This window comes from Candoia aspera, chromosome 8 (assembly GCF_035149785.1).
Source record: "Candoia aspera isolate rCanAsp1 chromosome 8, rCanAsp1.hap2, whole genome shotgun sequence".
NCBI lineage: Eukaryota > Metazoa > Chordata > Lepidosauria > Squamata > Boidae > Candoia > Candoia aspera.
Genome location: NC_086160.1, coordinates 53,141,532 through 53,166,612, shown reverse-complemented (window position 1 = coordinate 53,166,612; position 25,081 = coordinate 53,141,532). Strand labels below are relative to the sequence as shown.

General features: G+C 36.0%; 1 protein-coding gene across 1 annotated transcript; it reads left to right on the top strand.

Moving 5' to 3' along the window:
- Positions 1-595: 595 nt before the first annotated feature.
- Positions 596-24,816, top strand: AP1AR (adaptor related protein complex 1 associated regulatory protein). Its single transcript, XM_063310682.1, has 10 exons — positions 596-976; positions 6,462-6,510; positions 9,146-9,172; positions 11,488-11,513; positions 14,664-14,760; positions 16,511-16,609; positions 19,080-19,132; positions 19,494-19,567; positions 20,257-20,385; positions 21,963-24,816. Exons 1-10 carry the CDS (start codon positions 897-899, stop codon positions 22,226-22,228), a joined length of 900 nt encoding a protein of 299 aa, XP_063166752.1. The 5' UTR covers positions 596-896; the 3' UTR covers positions 22,229-24,816.
- Positions 24,817-25,081: the final 265 nt, after the last annotated feature.

Sequence of the window (25,081 nt, the reverse complement as noted above, 5' to 3'; positions counted from 1 at the left end):
ATACTTCTCAATCTTTTGTTACTTGCATCATACCACACGGACTAAGAATGGGAAGAAAGCAGTGAAGACAACGAAGCTATAACCATAGAAACAGCAGCAGCCAAGGTCCAACTGGCATCGTCAATAAAACATTTCAGGTTTGAAAGCAAGGGAAGGGCAAGAGTGCAGAACCGCCTCAGAATAACCCCAGCTTTACAGCAAATCAGGTAGCACTCTCTTAAGGCTTCTGAGAATATCAGCCAATACTTGCTGCAATAGCGAGCAGTATATATTGACCATTCCCGTATAATCACAACCGGAAGAGGATTTTCAGAGTAAAAACAATCAATATGGGTTGAGTGTAGAGTCTCGGAACCGGAACTAGTTTGGGACCGAGCCACGGGAATGCTGGCATCCTCTATAGCTATTTAAAATAACTACTTTATTCATCCAATTCCCGATATCTCTGCTATCCACTAACCCCTCCACCGAACCAACTAACCCTCCATCTTTTCCCGGAGGCGATGCCATTCGTACCTAAACGTAGAGGAGGAGCCAGGCGTCCCAGTCTACGCATGCTCTCCCCTGCCATCTCAGTCCCAGCCTCTGGGGCCCGGGCGATGAATGAGGCGAGGGGCGTGGCTGGCGGCTGCACGCGACCGCCGAGCTCGCCGTCACAACGTGAGGGGGCAATGAGGCGGGGGAAGGAGCTGGCTCGCTGCTGTCCCCGCTGCCGCCGTAACGGCTGAGTGTGGTGTGTTCCGGCCCGCCCGTGTCCATGCACGAGAGCGGTAGCTGTCACAGCTGTTGCCCCGCCATCTCTTTCTTCCGCTCGCGGCCGCCAAGGGACGCTGGTAGCCAATTCCGGCGCTGCGTCGGTGGGTGACCGAGAGCCCCCGCCCGCCTCTCAGCATGCCATGGGGAACAGCTGGGCGGCGCAGTGGTGCTGCTGGGTCTTCCCGAGACGAGAAGCGGGACGCCTCCAGCGAGGAGGAGGGTAAGCGCGGCGGGGGCAGATGCAAAAGACGGCAGGCCTGGGCAAGTTGACTTCGATTCCGCCTTTCCGCGGGAATTTAAGACAGGTCAGCCTGTGACTGAGAAGCAGAGCCTCACCGCAGGTGCCTCAGACGCCTTGGAAGAGGGGAATAGAGCTAGAAACTCGATTCGTAGCCGTTAACCAGAAGGGCTGAATAAAGCCTCCATATTCACGGGCACTGTATCTGAATCCGAGTTGGCAACGGGCAGGCGTGTCTGGAGGCGGTGGTCTTCAAGCTTTGCCTGTAGGGTTTTCCGGGAGTATCAGGTTGGTCTCTGCGGCGAAGCAGGACGTAGAATTAAGTGACCTTTCGATCTGGTGGAGGTGCAATGGGTTGCCAGTCACGCGTGCTTAGAAGGTTCCCAGGAGACAGGCATCCACGAGTTTGCCTACGCCGAAACAGTGATAATGGTTGTCTCAGCAAAATTATGGGATCACAGTGGACTACTGTGGCTCTCACGACTTGCCCGTGGGCTTTTTAATGAAGTCTGGTGGTGTATCAGGTCTCATTTACTGTACTTAACAGGCTAATTCAGGCATGTTCTTAATTGTGTTCATAGTGAACAAATAAAAAATATCGTGGCAGTATTTCCTGTTTGCCCCTGCTGTAATGTTATTTGAGGATAGCTAGATTGAGATGAAATATGGGGGAGGGGGCGAAGTATAAAGAGTTTTCTTTTGATGAGCATGTTGTTTCCACATTTTCACAGGCTTTCTATGGATAAAAAGGGCAATAATTCAGATGGTAGCCCTACTGGCAGTAGCTATTCACTTTCTTTACTGTACACTTTAGGTGTCTTCAGCCTCCCAACCTCCTTCCACTTTTGATTTGTTTGCAAGATCATAAAAAAAAATAACTTTGAATTTATGGGACAAAGAAAAAATCCATTACTTTGTCTAAGATTTTTAAAAACCGATGAAATAATTATCAGATATGCCTCTGTGTCTAGAGTAATCACCAGTCATCTAGGCTTGTAGCCATTGATGAACCTGGCCTCTAGGAATTTGTCTAATTCCCCTTTGAACCCATCTAAACTAATAGCCAACAGTGTATCTTGTGGCAGCTTATTCTACAGGTTACATATGTGAAGAAATATTTCCTCTCCTCAGCTTTAAATATTCAGGGTGGTGGTGGTGGGGAAAATAGGCAGTGTTAAGTACTGTATGTCTGCTGCCTTGAGTTGACTAAATACACACACACAATAAACATACTAAACAACCTGTGACCCATTGGGTCATCATTTCAGAGGTATTTCCTTACCATATTCCTCAATGCTTTCAATAATGGCAGAGCTTCTAATGTACTGTCTTCACTGGGAAAGTTCTTAAAAATTCAGGGAGAAATTCAGAGATGTATCTGCCTTGAAAATAGCTCATGCCATTCATACTGAACTGTATAGCACAGTCAAACATCAGTTTACCACAGGAAATGTTTTATGACATTTTGTACTTTGTCATAAAACATTTTATGATCATTTTATGTCATAAAATGTTTTATAAAATTTGCCAAATTTCAGTTCCACAGGAGTCATGCGTCCTGGATTTTGGACACATTCTGTAAGTTAGCCCATTTGAGGTACCTTGGTTCAAAAATGGTTGCCCTATGATGCACCGTTTTCTCCCAGTTAAAGGTTACACACAAAGAGGAGAGTTTTATTAGGATAGAGATAGAGAGAAAAAGGTGGGATGATAATACTCCTCTCATTAGTTTCATGGGTGTTCTCTGGTTCTAGTGTTAATGGGAAACAGGGAAAAACTCACAAGCATCTTTTCTCTAAGCTAAACATTCCCAATCATTGCATCTATTTCTTTCAGTACAAGTTGTTGAGATCTGTTTTGCAAGCTAGGTTTTTCTACTTATGGTTTATTGTAGTCACCCCAACATTCAGTTACGTAACAGCTATATTTTAATAAACTGAATTTTATAGCTCTAGGAGTAGAGAAAGTGAAGGGGCTGGCTGCAGTTGAGTATCATAATTACACTTGGAAATAAATTCTGAAAATAAAGTTAGTGGGTTAGGATCGGCTAGTTTGCCTTTCCTACAGATTTAAAAGAATTAAATCAACATTAATACATCTGTAGTCATTTTGTTCAACAAACTCAGTTCAAGTAATTTTAAGTTACGTTATTAAGTTTGCATCATCTATAATAGTTTGTTATTAGAATATGCCACAGTTTTACTTACTTTATTTAACTTGATGCTCTGAACATTTTGGGATTGTATACTCACAAGTAGATATAATACAGGAGCAAATTTCATAGATAAGTATGCAACTAAATAAGTGGCTTTTTTACAAGCCCTGCATCTGGTTATAATTGCATTATATATGTACTATATAGTGTTATATTTTTGTGCTGCCATAATGGCTCTAAATACATTAAAGGAGAAAAGTATTGAAATATTTATAGCCTTGAGAAGACTAAGTAAGGATTTTTTTTTATTATTATTATTATTATTACTATTATTATTATTATTATTATTATATTATGGTTGGTCGCAGAATCAGCCTGATTAGACTGGATTTGGCATTTTTGTCCACCTGTCGAGTCCTTCCCAAGGACCTGGGATGATGATGATGATGATGATATTATTATTATTATTATTATTATTATTATTATTATTATTTTATTTTAGTGCCTTCAAGTCACTCTTGACTCATTGTGGCTGCCTGGACTAGTCCCTGCAGTTTTCCTTGCAAAATTTTCAGAAGTGGTTTGCCATTGCCTTCTTTCTAGGGCTGATAGTGTGTGACTGGCCTTAACACTAGGACTCTTAAATATCCCTAAGGATTTCACACAAAACATCAAGACCTATTTTCCATTGTTCCAGATTACAGAACACAAAAAATATAGTTAAATTTCAGGAAGACAAATTCTGAGTGGCAGAAAAAGGTTTTCTAACAGTAAGACAATTTGGCAATGCAACTAGTTATACAGGACTGTGCTCCCTTTTCACTGATATGTTTAAGCAGAGGTTAGACAGTCACCTGTCAAAAATGTTTTAATTTGGATTCTAACATAGAGCAGGTGATTGGACCCAAGGGTTTAATAAGCACCTTCCATCATAAAGCCAGGATGGATAGATTATTTAGCAGTAAAGACAAATGGAAAATTTATAGTAGGCCAGACAATTGTATCTTATTTACATCAGCATAGTATCATTTATGCCTGAATATTTTGCAATGTTCTGTTTATTAATCTAAACTGAAATGCATCCTTAGGAATCTGGAAGCTGTGAGAAGTATAAAACCATAGATCTGGTGGACTACATTAAAAAAAATAGCCTTCTTTGATTGACTATTGCTCCCAGGATCTTCTTTTTTTCCCAAGCTGAAGATTAATTTTTCTAGTACCAAAGGGTTCACAAGTCTCTTTTGAAAATGGAACTCTTTTTATTTCATGATTAATGTAACAAAGAAGAAAAAGTCACCTTGTTGTTCATTCAGTTTTTTGTTTTTGTTTTTTAATCGTATGGCATAGCAGTTTGGTGTTCATGCTGGTTTTTTTTTCTTGCTGGGAAATTGTTGTGAGGTCCAGCAGCCAGATGTGTAGACTATTTAGCCGTGACAAGTCACGTTGCCTGGGGTGCACCAGGAGGAGGCTAGTCTACATTGCACCAAGTTGGGCTGAGAGAAAGTGACTGGCCCAAGGTCACTCAGCCGGCTTTCATGCCTAAGGCAGGACTAGAACTCACAGACTCCTGATTTCTAGCCCAGAACCTTAACCACTAGGCCAAACTGGCTCTTGTTCATTCTGATGATAAAAGTTGAAATATTTTATAAAAATGTTTCTCAAGATAATTTAAAAATCCTATTAAATCATAGATGTCTTCAAGGGAGTCAAGGGGGTGAATGACAACATGTATACCATGATGTCAACAAGCAAGTGCATCAGATCTCATGACATATCTCATTTGTGTGATGACATCATGACATTTCATTTTGACATAATTGTGGGTTATTACAGCTGCCTTTGGCTTAAATTGTTTGTTGTAGAAGAGCCATCTTTTGTGCTGCAGGTATAATTAGAAATTCAGTCATGTGTAATTTCAGTATCTTCATTGTCAACTTTCATTTTACCCCTAGAGGAATCACAACATTATTCTTTAAGTGCTTATGGGAATAAATATAATTAGAGCTTTGGAGTTACTTTTATTATCCTATCTGGAGAATAACAAAATCCATAATTCTCCTTTATTTTGTATAAAGTATTAGGTATAATGTACTTTCTTTTAAAAAGCCCAATATACTTTATTTTGTAAGTTCATAGCAATTCAAAATTAACTTTCATTTGAAACCATGAATTACATAAAATAACTATTTGCATGTGAGAAAGGTATCAAATACGTTTTAACATTCAGTGATGAAGAAAATAAGATTTAGTGGAGCTTCCTGTGGAGGATGGGTGGATTTTTCAATTCACCATTCACCTTCCATGTCATTACATGTTCCAGATGGTCGCACAGTTTTATTCAGGAAGGAGTAATGGGTAAAAAGTACTTCCCCTTTTCATTCTGAGTTCAGTTTCTTTCATATCTGATATATGTTGTTACATATCATATAAGTTAAAGACAGACAGACTTTGCTGTCTTTAATCATTTCTTCCATAGTACAATACTGATTTAATATATTTAGAATGCATAAATAATATCAGTGATGGCTAGAACATACATTGGAATCTAGCTGTGTTCAATGTATGTGCCAACCCCTTATTTACAGGGTCAATGCAACAGATTACTTACTCACTTGAGAACGTAGCACTTGGATTTAGAATGCTAGGTGGAGGAATTAATTTTCTGCAAAACAGACAGCTCATCCCTAGTTCTTCTTTACTCCTAGGTAGATGGGAAAGGAGATTTACCTTTGTACGTTCTTGTTCTGCTAATATGTGCTGGCAGAAAGTACAGTATTGCAATAGTGGCAGAGCTAGGTGATTCTTCTCAATTATTCAGATATATGATATTGCCTCCAAATTAGGCTTTTCTGTGGTAGTTGGGCTCACTCATTGCTTTATACCACAACAAAGTCCACTTGGGTTTGTATTAATTTAATAAATTGTGATTTATTCAGAAAACCATGCCTAAACAAAGTGTGGTGTAGTGTGATATGTGAGCTCTGTCTGCAGAATCTTTTTAACATGCCACATTTTACTTCCAAGCCATAATGCTAGCAACTCTTGATTTGGGAATCCTAAATCCTAATTTCATGCCTATGCTAGATATACACAAGACTGTGATCAAGCTTTTGTTGAAAGAGTATTTCAAAAGTTGTGCAAAAAAGGGCATGTAGCTATGTGCAGGCTTCTCATGACAAAGTTTTGAGAAGTACAGGAGACAACATTATACATAGGAGGCTATTAAAAAGATTCTAATGAGGGAAAATTTATTCTGAGGACTTGTGAAATACAGTAGTAATTATTTTATGACACTGTTGGTTTAAATTCTAGATCAAAGTATTTTAGGACATGCTCAACAGGAGAACATTTCACCATAGAGGTAAGTAAAGATTTTCGATACCACTACTAGTCATACTTTGAAACTAACAGATGAATTTTTCCTAATGCAAATTTGCTGGCTGAAACATTATGCAATAAATAAATAAATTGGAGCAGTTAGAATTAGTTATTTGTATTAACTTTAATTGCATTAATTTAAAAGATTCTGTTCTTAAGAATGACTTAGTCTAATTAAAACCAGTATGTTTAAAATGCAAAGAAGACATAAGATACTATAATCTTGGGATAAAATAAATGTAATAACATTCATGTAATTATGAACTTCATATGTGCTATTATGTGAATGGGAAAAAGGGAGGGAAGTTGGTGGCAAGTTAGCATCAACTTTTTTGAGCTCTCTGGTTCCTTACATTTCTCTCCTATTTTTGCTGGTTTTAGTACCTAAAGAGCCTTTTCCTATGATTGCCCTCTATGGGCAATGAATGTAATAAATTTCCTAAAGCTGCCAAAGTCAAACATTGCAAAAGCTAATAAACAATACAGGAGAAGCTCTGGTTTCCAGTTATCAGAAAATACCTCCAAACATCAAAAGATCAATGAACGATTACATGTATGTGATTGTACATGGCCACTAAGCAGACAAACAGGGGTCTCTTCTCTCCCTGTAAATTTTTGCTTTTTCTAGAAATTAGTTTGCTATAGAAATTAGAGAATATCCTAAAATTAAAGGTATACAGTTTAAAACAATTCATATGAAAGTTACTTTGTTTGGTGACCATGTAGTTTTTGTTAATTCCAATCTTAGTGAGCCCATTTCAAAATTAATGTTGTTAAGAACTTTGTGATTTGGCAGATATACACATGAATCTCACTAAATTGAAAACAATGTGTCTTAATATAGAAAAACAATTACAAATATATTACAGAGATCATCAGACATAAAAATTAACATCCTCATTCCCCATCCTGCATCCTCATTCCCCATCCTGGCATGTCCCCAAGGGCCCCCTTCAGAGAGGAAGAGGGCTCACCCGTCGACTGCTAGTAACTCCCAACCAGCCCTGCCTTATCAGCAGGCATCCAAGTCACTCCCTCGTCCTCCCTTGCCGCCCACAGTCATTAAGAGATTTCAGTTTTCATCTTGGTTCCAAAGCAGCCAATTGCCACTTGCCCATCAGGCCTTGCTGCCAGACGATTGGGCGCAGGGACCAGAGGGAGGCAGGAAAGAGGGTGGGGATATGTTCCTCCCATCTTCCCTTGTGCCACACAACCTATGTGTTTTTTTGAACCATCACATGACTGCGATGACACTGCAACCATCACAACTTTACGAATAGAATTGGTGTGAAGATCTTTGAAATTTCAGTTCTACAGGAGTCATGGGTCCTGGATTTTGGATGCATTCTTTAAGTTAGCCCATTTGCGGTACCTTGCTTCAAAACATGGTGCCCTATGATGCACCATTTTGGCCAGCTGAAGGTTACAGACAGATAGGAGAGCTTTAGTAGTATATAGATTACTGTTTTCTAGCTGTTCAAAATAGGTAAAAATTCAAACCCTTTTTTGTATTCATATTAGAAGCTTGTAAGAAATGGCAAAATATATTGATTTTGGTACCTTCACCTTTAAAATGTTGTATTCCATCCATTAAAAAAAACACTACTTTTCAAATTGGAAATTTGTAGAATTATAGAATTAGAGGTCTCTTCAGACTTTACCCCATTATCAGAAGAAGAAATAAAATTAATACTAGGACAGTATTCATTGCCTTGTGTGCAGATACATCAGATTTTACATGTTATAGAAATACCGTCTAGTCAGGTAAAAGACATAAAGTCACTAGACACGGAAGTAAATTTGAAACACTCTTCCTCCCAAAAACCATCAGAAAGACTATCTATGAGATTTGCTCAAAGTATCTAGAGGTACTTTATAGGATTTAAAGACAGAAACTTTATGCAAATCAATATTTTACATCAAGTTTCTAAACTGTATTTGGACTTCTATATGGGCAAAACCCATTTAAACCAATATCAGCTAAAATTAGGAGAAATTAATTGAAGTTGCTACATAGATCGTCTATAACCCTAGGAGGCGGAGTTTAGTAAAACCAGAGATAAGCCCAAGGTTTTGGCAAGGGTGTAACAGAATTAGAGCATATTTACATATGTGGTGCTCTTGTATAAAAATTCAAAGGTTTTGGCAAATAGTTTGTATTCAAATAAGGAAAATAAATAAGCAAAATATTGCACTAGATCCTAGGTCAGCTTTATTATCAAAATTTAAGGAAGCAAATGAAAAGTTTGATATAGTTTTATTGCCTGTGCACAAGGTGGAACAAATGTATATACTCCTAATATACATACTAATCCATGGTCAGATATTTATTAGTTTTAAAAAGACCACTGAGCAATATATCTTTCTCTATTATTGTTTATTACTATATTGAATGTATCAGGATGTTATATATTAGCAAAAGTAGCTATTTGTACCACATGCACTTAAATTTAAAATGATAATTTATAAATATTTTTTTAAAAATAGCTGCTAAGCTTTACTACATATGATAGTTATTTTGTCTTAAATAGATATGTATACAGCAAGTGTATTTGGTATTTCACTAAATACATTATTTATGCTTTGATTAATAGAAATATCATTGTATCTATTTTCAGTTTGAGAATCTAGTGGAAAGTGATGAGGTAAGTACTTTCGTACTGACCTTAAGGACAGTAGAAGTATTATATATGCAAGTTAGATTATAAGGTATCTGAAATTAGAGTAACTAAAACTGTAGTGAATTGAAAAGCTATTAGAGGAGGTGGCATTTACGATTTATTTAATTCTTAGAATTAATTTTAAGAATTATCCCACTACCTTCAGTTTCTAGCATCTGTGTGGAATGATGCGGGAAATGTTATACTCCATGCTTTAAGAATAATCACAATTCTGTGTTACATAAATTAAGTTCTTTTTAGACAAGTTACTTAATGTTGTTCATATTATTATACCATAGTGAACCCCTTTGGGGAAACTTAGCTCTTGAAATAGGGAAAATAATAGAGTGGCTTTTTGAACGGGATGCCAATAAAGTTGCTACCTCAGTACAGTCATCCAAAGTTTAATCTTGGTTTTATCATTATTAAAAAAAAATAGAAGCCTCTCCCAGTATCTGGTTAATATTACCAATGCCTCTCTGAGGAAGGCTTTTTTATCCACTCGCTTGCAGAACATGCCTCCTGCATATCTTGAAGGGAAATTTTGTAAGCACCCTCAAGAAAGCTCTGTCCTCCTGCCCAGCCACAAATTTGGGAATACTTAGGTCCCAGTGGTGGCTTAAGCTGAAGACCCCAGAGGCCTAGCCACTTATCATACAAAACATCAGATCTAGGGTAGCCAGAATAGAGAGGTTGAAGACAAGGACAGGTAGAGTAGAACCTTGGTTTCCTTGTACTCCACATCTGCGAGAGCAGCCAAGGACAGAGTCATTTAAGCCCTTGATAGCTAGCACACATGTAGATAATTCATAATTGCCTGCAGGAGATGGAGGAGGAAGAAAAGATAGCAAGAGGGATACAACTCTGAAATAAGATGTATTTATAAAAGTAAAATATATAATTACATATAGAAATAAGATATAAAAATAAATGCATAGATATATGATATTAAAATAACTGAAAATAGATATATAAAGTGATAAGAAAAGATCTATAGATATAGAAAAAAGAAGATATAGAAATGATACAGATATATAAATAACACACACACACACAAATATATTAATTAATTAATTAATTAATTAATTAATGACATTGCATTCCATCAACTGAGAAGCTGGAGAAGTACCAGGGCCTAGAGGAGGATGTGGAAAGTGAAGGCCAAAGTGGTCTCAGTGGTGGTAGGAGCACTTGGGTCTGTGACCCCCAAGCTGGGAGAGTGGCTCCAACTGTCCTAACAGTCAGAGATCACGCTGAGATGAGGAGTAGGTCTCTAGTGTTTATTACTGCTACATTAAACAGAATCCTAACAAACTGAAGAAGCATGGGAAAAACCCAGACAGATAAACCCCGAAAGTTAAGGCAGGTCTGATCTGTGTCTCTTTGAATGGCTGCTTAATTCCTCAGTACTATGCATGCGTTTTCCCCCCTGGATAGAGGCTCCCTCCTGCTCGCCATCAGTACTCATGACACCAACAGATCCCAGGAGCAACATCAGAGCTCTCTGCCCAGAACAGTGCAGTGCTAGGAACAGCTAAGATACTGCGCAGAACCCTCAGACTCCCAGACCTCTGGTAGAGGACCCAAGATTGAGGAAGAGACATACCACCCTTAGGGGTGAGAAGGGAATTATTTTTTTTAGACATAAATATAGAGATAATATCCATAGTATATGTAATATAGAATAGATATAAGACATTAGCACAATTTTTTTATAATAAATCCTCCCATGCAGTAAAAGAAGATAAACTTCACATCTTGTTTGCAGTCTGTCTCATCTCTCTAAGAAGCCCTAACAGCTTTATTATATGACTGAGAAGACCTGAATGAAATATGAATATCCAGTTTCTCACTCACTATGAGAAATCACAGGCCTGTGATTAAACAGATTTGCTTCTGTTGCATCTAGCTTAACCCTAAGAGGCAAAACCATTCTGAGTCTTAAGATATAATTTGAAGAGGATACAAATAAGACATCTGTTGACCAGCAGATAACCCCTTAGAAAACTGATATTTGCTTTGAAATGCATATTCCTTAGACTTGCTGACAGATCTGATTTAAAAATTCTGAAAGTTGTAGTTCCAGTTCAGGGAAGAATGGAAGATGGATTTAGAGATTATTGACTGAAAATATATCAACAGATCTTTTGTCTGTATATTTTAGTTTGACAGTGTTTGATACTGATTTGATTTGTTAAAAGGATTGGGGGTTTAAAGTCAAATGTTCCAGATCTATTTTGAAAATAGCTTAATGATTAGGTTCTTAAAACCTTTTAAAAAAACACTTTTTTTTAAAACAGGGTGAAAGTCCAGGAAGCAACCAAAGGTATGAGGTTATATTTATGAATTGATTTCTTCTCCTCTCCCTATTATATATGCTGCTTGCTTCATCCTTTTTAATCATCTACTATTCAGATTAATTCATTTCAGCAAGTTGACATCTTTAAAATCAAATGTTTGCAGTTCTTTTAAGAGGATACATTTCATAGAAAGATATTTTTAATTACTGCAGTATCATTTGTAAGCAAACTGCTAACTATGGTCCTAGAAAGTTTCTTCTTCATGGGTTTGCAGAAAGGCATAAGATTGTTATATCTGACTGCACCTAGCTAATTGGGAAGACTTCCTTACTTTAAGAGAAAATACGTAATGCTGGAATTCTTGATATTGAGATAAACTAAAGCTAAGTATGAAATGCATATATTGGACTTCAGAAAAGTAGATTAATTTGATAAATTTAGATGAATAATAAGTAGAATTTCATGGCAGAAGATGCTTGCTAATAAGAAAAGATGTCCAGATGGGTAAACTTTCCTTAAAAAGGAGATATAGGTAGTCCTCATTTAACAATGGTAATTGGGACTGGAAACTCCATTGTTAAGCAATGTGGTCATAAGTCAAAAAACCACATGATCACACCACTTAGCGGTGCCATCTTTAAGCAAGGACTGCACAGATCATTAAGTGAGGACCTCACATGACCATGACTTGCAAATTCCTGCTGGCTTCCCCATTGACTTTGCTTGTGGGAAGCTGGCAGGGAAGGTCGCCATGTGGCCGCAGGATGTTGTGACGTCATAATTGCGATCCAGGTGCAAAACGCCTGGATCGCAATCAGGTAACAATGGGGATGCTGCAACTGCCATAAATACAAGGTCCAGTCATAACTACTACTCGTTCAGCACAGTCATAAGAACCACCTGTAACCAAAAGCATGATTGCAAACAATTCCAATGGGTGGTGGGGAGGAAGATAGCGGAAGAAGCCCATGAAGTACAGTTAAGTGTGAGCTGAAGCTACCAAAGAAAGCTTAGAATAACAAAAAAGTCTCCTTCACATGTTTTCAGAATAACAGGAAGAGAAAAGGAATAGTATAACAGTTGTTCAGTGAAGATTTTTACTTGGACTCTGTCTTCTCACTAAGATATGTGTTCCTTTTGAAGATCTGTTTGAAAGATCAGAATCTAGCTCAAACTTACAGTTCCTAATTTTATTTCTATTGATGTTAAGTAACATAAATCTTCTGGGACAGATGGACTGCATCTTAGGATACTGAGGGAAGTTGTTGATACACATGGCTGAAACTCTGTCCATTTTTTTTAAGAAATCCTGGAGAATGGCTGAAGTACCAGATGACTAGAGGAGACAAATGTTGTCCCTATCTTCAAAATAGGGAAAAGGATATCTAGATACATAGGCCAGTCAGTCTGACATTAATACCTACAAAGATTCCAGAATAAATCATAAAAGAATTAACCTGTAAGCATCAATCTTGCTTCATTATTTGACTAGGTAACTACCCTAGTAAATTGTTCCATGGAGATATTAAAGCTTGACTTTACCAGCAGATTTGGCAGAATATTCCATGACATTTGATTAGCAAGCTAATTAAGTATGCACTGGATGGCATATCTGTTAAGTGGATTCAGAGTTGATCTGAAAACCATTCCCGAAGAACATTATTCAGCAATCCCTCATCAAAGTGGTCTAAAGTATAAAGTGATGTCATAGGATTTGGTCCTGGGCTTAATACTCTTCAGCATATTATTGATTTGTATGAAAAGGTGGGGAACACTTATTAGTCACACAAAAGGTCAGGATATGTTTTCTGTTGTGTCAGAGGAAAACAGATTCTCACTGAATGTTAGGAAAAACTTGCGAACAGGAAGTTAAGTTCAACTGTGGAACTAATTACTGAGGGAGGTGGTAAATACAGATGTGCAGAACGGAGCAATTCAGCTGTGACACCTTCACTCTGTGTTTTTAACTCTGTAAGCCATCTGGAATCACCGTGTGTGAGTTGGTCAGTCTTAAAAATTTATTTAATGAATTGAATAATAAATAAATGTATATAGTATAAAAATATATAGCTGCTTGGTTCCATTACTACATCTTGAAATTTAAGCTCTACAACAATTAAAATGATCAAACGTTCCAAGATTTGAATCCTAAAGCTTTCTTTTTAAAAATTGGTATATTTAAACAACATAAAGGGGCAGTTCTAACCCACAGGATTCACTTACTGAAGCAGATTAGTATAAGGCACAGCTGGTCTCTTCCGTCTCTCTGAAGGATGCTCTAATGCCACCAAGGCCTCCAGTAATACAAGGTCCCCAAATCAAGCATTGTAATGTTCACTAATAAAATTCCACATCTTTAATCAGTATATGCTTGTCAAAGATTTCTTAGGTGATGCCCCGTCATTCTGGATAACCTGCCTGTTAAAATTAGAACAGCCTCTTCTTTATTAATATTCAAGAAGACTGTTAAGCTAGAGCTTTTGGGGAAGCCTTCAGAATAAAAAATGTGAGATGTTTGAAGGCCACCATTTGGGTGGGGATTTATTTTTATTTGATTTTATGTATTGATGGATTTGCCATTTATTTTTTTGATGAATGTTTCATGGCTTTATGATATGTAAGCTGTCTTGAATCTTCAAATGAGACAGCATATAAATAGCTATAAATAAAATTTAGAAATAAAGGTTTGGTTCTGTAATGGATAAAAGTACATGGATCACAGTAAATTTAGTAAAACTATCACAAAAAGGAATTACATTGTATAAAAGTAATTGTGCTCTGTGTCCTTTTTAGAATGTTTAAAATATTAAGTACTTGTGAATCCTCTTGCTTCTGTTTCAGTATAATTTGAGGAATAAGATGTAAAACTGAAATTGTCATCAGCTTTTTTAGTTCTGATTAATAATCTCTTTTCTATTATAATCTATAACTAAAAACTCCTATGTAAAACATCACTTATCTGTTGGACTTGGGGTTGAATTTGGCTCTTGCTGGGATTTTTTTTTTAAAATGGCTCTAATTGCCTCAGTGCTTGCTGCTGGCTCAGAAAAGAGGACTCAGTACACATGTGTATGCAGACAACTTCTTATCCTTCCAATCTTAAATTTTGAAACTGGCCTTCCTGCTCTAAAGGGATCAGAATGACCGGTGTGACACTCTTCCTTCTTTTTCTTCAGACCTCTGACAGAAGAAGAAATTGCTGCTCTTAGAGAAAGGCAATACAATTCCATTGCGGAAAAACAGAGAACTTTAGATGATAAGCTTCAATCAGAGGTAAGCATAGTAACTCTTTATGGATGCAGAAAGCTGTACACAAATAATATGTCTTCATAACTGGCTGATAGAGAAGGAAGGAAACTTTGTGAGCGAAGCATCCAGTATGGATGTTGTAATACTCAAGTAAAAGGGACCAAGTGAGGAAAAAAAAGTACCAAACAGAGATGTTGTCATGAATGAGAGTAGATTCATAGGGAAATGGGTTAGATGAACATTACCAAAGTTTTGTATAAACAGAGTAGCTAGTTATTAGCTGGAACATTACAGATAAATTTCAGCACAGAGAGGACAAAAGATTTGTGCAGTCATTTCTCATCCTTAGGCCCAGTGGAGAAAATCATTCCAAGCTTCCCAAATCTCAGATGGTTATGATATGGCTCCTGAGGATCTTGTGTGACCCTCATGCACCATTTGGTGTGCATTAAAAGCTTCAATACTTGGCCCCAGCATTACAATCTGTGCTTTATAGAGCATGGAATAATCTTCTAAACTGGGCAGTATATTCAAAATAGCAACAATGCATTTTTTCTGTGAAGAGAAGGCCTTTGGGTTGTGCAACCGTCTTCCAAGGGAGATGTACCAGGTGCTTGGCTTAATACTGTTTTCTCATTCCATAATGTTTTTTGTTATTATTTTCAGCTAACTTCCTATCAGTTTTTATTATCAAATACTTTATTGGTTATTGCTACTTTATTGTTTATTGTAAGCTACTTTAAAGTATCCAGGACATTTTTAGTTGATGGGTAATTTAGAAATGTATTAAGTAAACAAGAGACCATGGTAATAGCATGTGCCACCTTGAAAAAGATTGTACGTGTCCATTTCAGTATCACTCTGAAAGCTGGAAAGAGGATCAATAAATCACTTGTATATCCTTTATTGTAAAGGGCAAAACTGCTTGGCATGGAAAAATAAATTTAACAGAAGACCCATTGCTACTATTCTGCTTTAATAATACTATAGAAACAGGGAAGAATACAAAAAGTTCTTCTTTGGGTGGTTGTACCCAGGTACTGGAGTACTGAAAATTTGTTGTGTAGCAAAAATGTTTCTCACAGTTTGTCTTGCAGACATAACATGCTGTGTAATTTAAACTAGTGAGATTTCTTCCCATATGTTGCAGTTAGAACTCTTCATCTATGAATGTAGATAGAAGCATAAAAACTTGTCTAAGTGTGTAACTTAAATAGTAAATAACTCTGCTTTCTGTTGATTTCATGCCATATGAAGGCACTCATGTTTGAAAGTAGAATTGTTGTCTCAGGCTCAGAGCAACTGCTCTAATTTCAACTAAGCAACTATTGATTTGCTTCAGGGATAAATGTTTCTTGCTGCCTGAATACAGACTCAGGTCAATGTTACTTTTAGAATGGGAGTAATTATGTCTTCGTTCTTTACCAGTGTTCAAGTACAATTTTTGGTCTTCTCCTTTGTCTTACATAAGTTAATACCATTAAATAAAATGCTTTAAATGGCCATCTTGCAGCTCAGATAAAAAGGTGCAACAGAAAATGATGTTAATGACCAAACTAAAAATTTTAAAGGAATTCTGTTTATCAAAATAACATGCATAATACAATTAAAAGTTATGTTAAATATGGGAAAACTTTATTTTAAACTCTTATTAGTACATTTTATGTTTCAGATTCTTTGTAAGTACTTTTCCTTTAAATTTAGTGCACTTAATTTCATAGGAGAGATAGCTAGGTTTTCTTTTGTTAACCATTATTATTTTGTTCATATACAGTTAGCCATACAAGAGGAGAAGTTAAGAATAGAAGAGGAGACTTTATATGCTGTGCAGCGTGAAAGAGCCAGGGCAGCAAAGCAGAGAAAGTTCTTGGAGGTGAGGGGAAAAGACCCCAAAATATATGTATTAGAGTTTCTATTATGTATCTTCCTCTTAGTTTCATGTGCTTTCTTAAACAACATCCAGCATTAACACTGGTTTCTAGCAGTTTCTATTTTCTTTTAGTCTCTCTCTAGTGCTAGTTACGTATTGGCTATAATGCTAAGGCAGTTTTTTTACGATGCTAATGCAGTCTGATTTGCAGTTTCTTCTTTCTGCCAGTAAGAATTGCTAAACAGACAAAGGAGTCCTGTCTATGGTTTGTCTAGTATAACATGTATGCCAAGATCCTTGCCTTCTTCCTATTCTAAATGCTAGCGTTTATTGGTTTTAATTGGTGGATGAACCATAATGTTGTTTCAGAATCTACATTTGCTTGCAAAGCTCTTCTGCAGAATTTATATACAGACTATTAATTCACAGAAATAAGCTGAAATGTTTAATTCTGCATTTGAATTTTTAGTGTAAAAATACTGTGTCTGAGCTTATTAGAAATTATTGACTGGCAACGAGGAGGCCACCTGCCAAAATCTAGGTAAAGAACTTGAATACTAAGGATGCAAAGGGAAATTATTGAAGGCAAGGAAGGAGATATAATATAATCCATTATATTGAATCTGAAAACCAATATGGAATAGTCATTAAAACCTCTATTACAGGACACATAGAATGAGATCCTATTCAGTTATGAAATTTACTTAGAACTGGCTCAAATATCAACATATTTCAGCTACATTTGCCTCACAGTGTTGTGGGGAATAGCCATCTATGCTCTTCTCTCTAGAATATGAACAGGATCATCATCATCATCACCCATAAATAAGTATTGGTTTTGATTGTTAAACAACTTGTAACTTGATATCTTTCCACTGTTATTTTTACTAGTATTTTTTTTTGTTCAACCTTTCTAAATTTCATTTTCTTACTCCTTCCTTGACCCCATAATAAACAAGCAGTTTGTGAGTTTCTAGCACAAATGTCAAAAATGAGTTTTTTTACACACAACAGAAATCATACACACTGTCGTATAATGGCTCAGCTCAGATTTTAAAACCACTACATCGGTAACCAAAGAATATGCATGAGCAAATAAGGAACTTGAGTGCTCATACCTCTACCTGAGAGACTTTCTAGTTTATTGATTGCCTAACAAGGCTAATATTATTTAACTCTGCTACAAACCAACATTATAAGCCAGTTTGATTTAAACAGTATTGTAAGCCAGTTTAATTCTGAATTGATAGCTACATGGAAGTAACAAATTAGGAATTCTCCTCTCAAGCCAGGTACATCAGGAGAATAGAGATCATTTGTACTTGTTGTTTACCCAGGTTTCAACAAATCTCTTAACAAAATCTAAAGAGGATGTTGGGTTTTGTTTTTTTGGGAAAAGTCTCTAAATCAAATGGTTAGCACCCCACTTTTGTCAAACCCCTTGACTGACAGCTGAAAGTCCTGACTTTGCTCCCATCTGGGTGTGTTTCACCTTCAGCGTGGTGGTGTACAGAGGCCAAATGCCAAAACAGTTATCCTTGTTCCAATATTTCTGGTCCTGACTGTATTATCATCAAATAAATAATGTATTTTGCTTTTGTATCACTCGTTTCAGACACCAAAAACACAACTGAGGCCATAGAATTTAAGGAACAGTAACATACAGATTAATGGTCAAGAAATCAAGACTGAAATTCAGTATATTCATTATCTGAAAGACTACAGAATGCGTAACAACTTAGGGCTTATTTTTGAACATACATACATACATACATCGAATATTGTGTTCAGGTATCTTAAACAACGTTTTAGATTTTTCTCTTTATGTAGAAAAGTGAGAGATGTTTTACATTTCAAAAATGTGAGAGATGGTTCAAAGGCTCCTTTGTTGAAGATATTAACAGCCCAGTCTATAAAGATTAGATGAGAACTTGCTACGATTCCACATACTAAGCTGCTTTTAAGTACTACTCTTTTAGAGAAAACAGTATGTTACATACAGATGTTATGAATACCCAAGTGCATCTTTCTTTCAGCAAGGAAATTCTACGCTTTCTAAAGCAGGTATTTATTTTGCCCTGATCATACAGTATTATCTTTTCAAGGATGAGTAGACCCGTGATCTCTGGATTAGGCTAATTATCTTGCCTTAAATTCTCTAATTCTTAATTTGTTATAAAATAGAATTCTCAGAGATGGGATGAAAATTGTTTTTGTTCATTTAGAAGCAAAATTAAAATCATCCTCATACTTGAATTCTCTGATTCGGTCATTTCTGACAGTTCTGTATTAACATAACTATATCCCATTGCTAATGAGAAACAGTGTATCAGACATGGAGCGAAACAAACATACGTTGTTTTGTTGAGTACTGACCCTAGAAATTGATATGCTATGATAATGCTGCTTATGCGCTTAACTTGGAGGATGTTATCACTTAAGTGGCTGTTTGCTTTTTTCTTATTTTTGTTAGCAACAAAAGTTGCAGAGAATAGCTCAGAGAGCAAACCCTGGAGATGCCCAAAGGTAAGATGAACAATTATGTTTGAGGAATTTTAAGTAAACAGTCAAAATATTTAAAATCTGAATTTCAAATAGTAGAATTGTATACCTTGCCAAGTCTGCATGTTTAAAAGGAAATATAAGGAAATACAAGTCTACTAGCATTAAAGCAAAAGCAAACACTCCCCTTTTTAGAAATCTAATTGTAGTCGATAAGGCTTTCACTTCTGCTCATGATCATCCAGAAGTGAATTTCTGGCAGCCACTTACAAAGTATGTTTTTCTTAAAACAAGGCCAATAAATTTTGTCAGCATAGTAGACCTGTTTTCATTTCCAAAATGTTTCTCTGAACATAGGCCTACCTGCTATAACTTGTTTTTACAGTACCATGACAGAAGAGGACTTTGATTCTTACTTGAGAAATGTAAAACTACCATATGAAGCTTTCCGCACTAGCAGTAAGTTTCCTATGTTTGTATTTTCTACAGTTTCCCTCTCATCTTAACTTACTATTTCTACCCACGTCAGTGAACATAAAATAGCCTCTGATGTCTTATACATGAGGCACAAAATGTGACTATGAATTGCAACCATTCAAAATTCAGATCCTTTTTTTAAACAAGCAGTGTCTTCTATCCTCTGAAAGACATCACTACTTTCCTTATTTAGGAGGCTTCATATATATCTTTGTTTGTCAAAGGAGGAATGTTGGGGAGAGACATTTGCAGATTCCACTATAATTCCTATGCCACCTCCCCATCCATAGTTGGTTTTTGGAAAATATAGATTGCTTTAGGGAATCTGTATTTAGGGATAGCTTTCCTTTGTCAGGAGTACCTCTGGAACAAAGTTTTGTTTTCAGGAAGTCCATTCCATTAGTTGACTAAACTTTAATATTGCTAAAACATTCATTTAACTGTTTATCATGATGGCAAAATTGAAATACAGAAAAATGGTTCTGTAAATTAATTTATTTTACTAAAAATCCTATTACTTTTTAAAATGAATTCTGATTCCAAACTGGTATTTTGATTATTATTGAATACATAATACATGTAAAGAATTTTTCAGTGTATGGACGAAGAATTATTTTCCTTCCTGCTCCCCTCCTCCTTTTCAAGTACATTTAATATTTTTTTAATCACAGGACTCTCATCAGATGCCACTGTTCTGACACCAAATACAGAGAGCAGTTGTGATTTAATGACCAAAACCAAATCTACAAGTGGAAATGATGACAGTAATTCCTTAGATTTAGAATGGGAAGATGAAGAAGGTATATGTCCTGTCCTATAATAATTGTTTAATGGATCTAAATAATATAAAGTATTACACGGCTGTTTCAACACAGTGGACACTGCTAGGTTTTAAAAATCAAAACTGCAAGTTTGTTTTATCGTGTCATCAGCTATCTACATTTACGATCCCTCTGAGGGAAGCATGAACAAAGAGGAAATTGTAGTAGATAATCTTGAGCTGGATTGTGTATGTTTGTGTGCATAAACATTGGGCAAGTAATATTAATTTTGAAATATCTGAATTAATTTAGTCATGTAAAAATTGAGTTTCCCAATCTCTTGTGACCTCTGTGCTGTGGGTCTTGCTACAGGTATTTTTTAAATGGATGCTAGTTGTATTGCTGTTCTAGGATGTATTCTTTATAGCAACGATCCTCATTTTGTGGCCTGCAGACCACTGGTAATCTGCAGCCTCTCTGTATTTATCTGTCTGTCTGTCTGTCTGTCTATCAAATTTCTTTGCCGCCCAACTCGTACACGGCAACTCTGGGCAGCTATTCATTGGCCAGAGCCTGCTCATTGCCTCAATCCCCACTCATGTTCACTACCTGTGAACTTTTTTAATAGTATATAGCTCCTGTGATCAAATTGTCCACCATCAAGTCAAATATGAATCTCCTAGTACAAGAAGAGAAGTAACATACTCACTAATGTGAAAGATTTAGTTCTTAGAGATTTCCGCTGAAGAACATTCTTGACATGACATGGGATACGAAAAATGGTGGTCCACAATGGCAGAACATTTAGAAACACAGTACTCCCTTATTTATATTACAAAAAATGAACTTTGCTCAACCATAAAGTATTCTTGCTACTGAAACAGGTATTGTTAGAAAAATCAGTATGTTTTTGCTGTGTTCTTGGAGTCACACAACATGCAGAGGAAAGGGCTAGTAGCTGGCAATAAATTTATATATTTCCACACATAATAATAGTACAGAGAATGTTCTGCATATTTATTTTGCTTAAATAGAATCACACAAGAGGAGCCTTTAGAACAAATTTGGTGCATGGAAGGTAAGAGAAAATACACTAGTGCAATATTGGACAGAATTCAAGGGGTTTTTTTAAAATAAAGGTTTTAATGAATTGTTGGTCATAATAGAAAACAGCTTTCAAATGTCTTTTCATGAGTTGGCTAAGACAACACCTGCAGAAATAAGCTAGGCAGGATTTTAAAAGGGTAAGATTAACTTTTGTCATAGCTTTTATTCTCCTCATTTATGCGTTTACTGATTTTCTTAATATATTCTTCATCCAAAGTTTTGTCAAAAGTTTATGTTTGAAAGCTTACTCCTGAAACCACAAAAAACTTGCCTATTGTTGAAATGGATTCTACTCCATAAACATTTACAGTATGCTACGCTGATTCATTAAATGTGTGAAGTACCATATTTTCTGGCTACTGCATAGATTTCCCTCTGAATGTTAAATATTTTGCAAAGCAAATGGTTGTTATTTGATTCAGGATGTATCTACATTAAACCTAAGAATTGTGGAATGACAACTTTTAAATCAGTTTGAGGGTTCTATTAAAAACACTTTTTAATGGCAGGTATAAACCGAATGATCCCACTGAGAGAACGTTCAAAAACTGAAGAAGATATTCTCCGGGCAGCGCTGAAATTTAGTGGCAAGAAAACTGGAAGTAACCCAACTTCTACATCTGATGATTCTACTGGTTTGGAATGGGAGAATGACTTCGTTAGTGCAGAAATGGATGATAACGGCAATTCAGAGTATGCTGGATTTGTAAATCCTGTTTTAGAACTTTCTGCAACAGACCAAAAAATTTCTGGTGTTGATCAGCAAGTGAGATAGTGAAATTGACCATTGGGTGTCTAACAAAATGGATGAAGTTGGCAAAACCTACAAACCTGTATTGTGCACAGTCCTCTAATTGCTGCTGCTGCAAAGCCTCCTTTAAAATAAGAAAATTACACAGTGACCACCCTTGGTGAATGAGCTCCAGATTTCTAGAAAAAGAAGGAATCTATGTTATACCTTATGTCCATTAAAGAATATGGTTTGCTAACAGTTGGTTTGCTATCTGAACGGAATTGTAAGTGCAATTTTTATCATCTACCTTTTAAATGTTTATACTTGAATGATTCTGTTATGTCTGTTTTTAGGTTTAAGCATACAGCTGTTTGCATTAAATTTGGTGTTACAGCTTGATGTTTTAATCATCCTAATTTTCAGTCTGTATTTTTTATTTCAATACCTACATTAGCATAATTTTAGCAGGAAATCTTATCAGCACCTTTGTACTTGAATTATGAAACTAGATAGGAATTCTGCTATGACTTCCCAAGTAACATAGGATGCTGCCTTATACTGAGTCAGTCTATTGATCCATATAGCCCAATGTTGTCAACATTGGCAGTAGTTTCCCAGTTCTCCAGTGTTTCAAGAGATTCCCAGATTTACGTGGAAATGTCAAGATCTGAAGGGGGCCATGCTGAATGCAAACCACATGCTCTGAGTGAAGCATCCCTAACAGTTTTACATTTTGCAGTTCGTTTTGAAAATTAAGTAAACTTTTGAATGTGATTTTTCTTTATTCCTCCCTGTGTTTTACTGAGATTATATCTCAAGCACAATGTCATACATTTAAAATATATGCTAAAACATTATAAATGAAATTTATCATGTGCAGTAATGAGCCATATAACTAGAGAAATCTGAAAGTATTGAAGACATCTTTGTTTAAAACATTGGATACCAAAATGCAGGGTTTTGTGTTTTTTAAGCTTCCATTTTTCTCTCTAATCAAAAATATAAATACTTCTAATATAAAGTAGTTGCATAATTTTTAAATTGTATAAAATTAATATTGCTTAATAATTGGTAATTTAGTGTTCTGATTTGTAAAATATAGAAAGCATGAGTACTTTCTGTGGCTGAATCAATGCAAACGCACATTCCAATCAAAGTGTATCCTTCTGAAGTATGTGAATCATTTCATTCTTGTAATTAAGACTAATAATAAAATTCAGTTTATCAGATTTAGTAACTGCTGCAAATGAAGAGTGATGACACTGTTATTCAAAAATGTTACTTCTATTACTGGTATGGTTTAATTCTCAAAAAGAATTCCTGTGCTTAAATGGTTCTGGCCATTGAGACTAGAAAAAACTCCCTATGAAGCTGTTTTTCTGATGGGACAAAAACTGCTTTGGAATGATGGTAACATTAGTATGATAAAGCAGATTATATGTCTCCCTCAGAAGTATCTAATTCACAACAATTTTCAGAGTTTAGCAATGTAGTAAATCAGGGAGCAGCAGTATTTGCTTCCATGATACCTCAAGTTGCTGAACTTCATTTTGTCCTGCTCGCTCGTCGTGCTCTAAGGACTTCTTACAAGCTTCCTACCAAGAGTTTTCTTGCGAAGCATTAACAATGAAATACTACACATACAAACAAGATGATGGCTTCTAGCAGCTGCTGCTACAGAGGTAAGGAAAACCAGAACTGAAAATGATTAATTGGTTTTAAAAAGTCTCCAAGTCAAGCTTGACCCCAAAAACTTCATGGACGTGGGAAAAAAAGACAAGGCTTGTTTTTTTGTTTTTTTTTTTGGCAACAGTATGGAAGTTGTATGCCAGTTTTCTTCCAGGATCTTTTTTTTTCCATTTCCCAGTCTATATTACAGCTCTGGTATTGACTGGAATCTGTCCCAAGCACTGCCCATATCTGACCTTACTTAGGGTCCAAGCCCAGACAAAATTAGCCAGGGCTGCCATCTGCTGAAGGAGAGCTGAACATCTCTTTCACCTTTGCTACCAAAGGCAATAGTAGTTTTTAAAACCACTGAAGTGCATAAATCAATAATTACATACATTCGGCTTGGTAGGCTTGTTCTTGGCATTTGCCCCTTTGCTGTTCTGTAACAAGCCTTTATTACTGCCACATTGATTCATAAACTCTTTCCTCTTAATATCTTAATTTATAGATTATGATGATTCCAGATTCAGAATATTGTTTACATAATTCACTGCCCTAGAGTTATGGGTTTAAAGAGGTCAGTGGCAGTAAATAGTTACGAAATGTTTATATGTAAAAATTTTAACTCCTGTAGTATGCCAAGGTCATAGTTTGATTTCTTTCCCTGTGCCTTTTGTTTAAATAAATACAGATGTTTACCATATGTATATGATACCTTCCACCAAAAAGAAGTTCTTCATATATTGCATTTCTAAAGTAGAAGTTTGTTGCTGAAAAAAATTATGAGTTCTACATTTTCAGTTCTTGTGATATGCTTTATTATAAGAGATTTGTACACTACAAATGTATATTTTTGGTTTGACATGAATTTCTCTGTCACTTCCTGACTTGATCATGTTACCAATCCTTAAAAGTTTAGATTTCTCAAGCTGTGAATAAATTTTTTACGCACTTCATAAGTAGCCTAGTATTTTTTTGAGTCTCATTGTTCCATTCTTACTTTTTTTCCTAAAAAAAGAGAGAGACTATCCTTTTTTCTGTGATGCCTTTTACTGGTTGTTTTATCTTGATGCCCAATTATCTTGTTTGATAAATGTTTTGATAGGTTTCTAAAATTGGCACATCTTTAAGAAGTCCTCATCTATCAACTTTAATGCCCATACTAAGATAAGCAATCCCTCAGACCATTCAGGACTTTAAAGATTTTTCAAAAAATTAAATTGG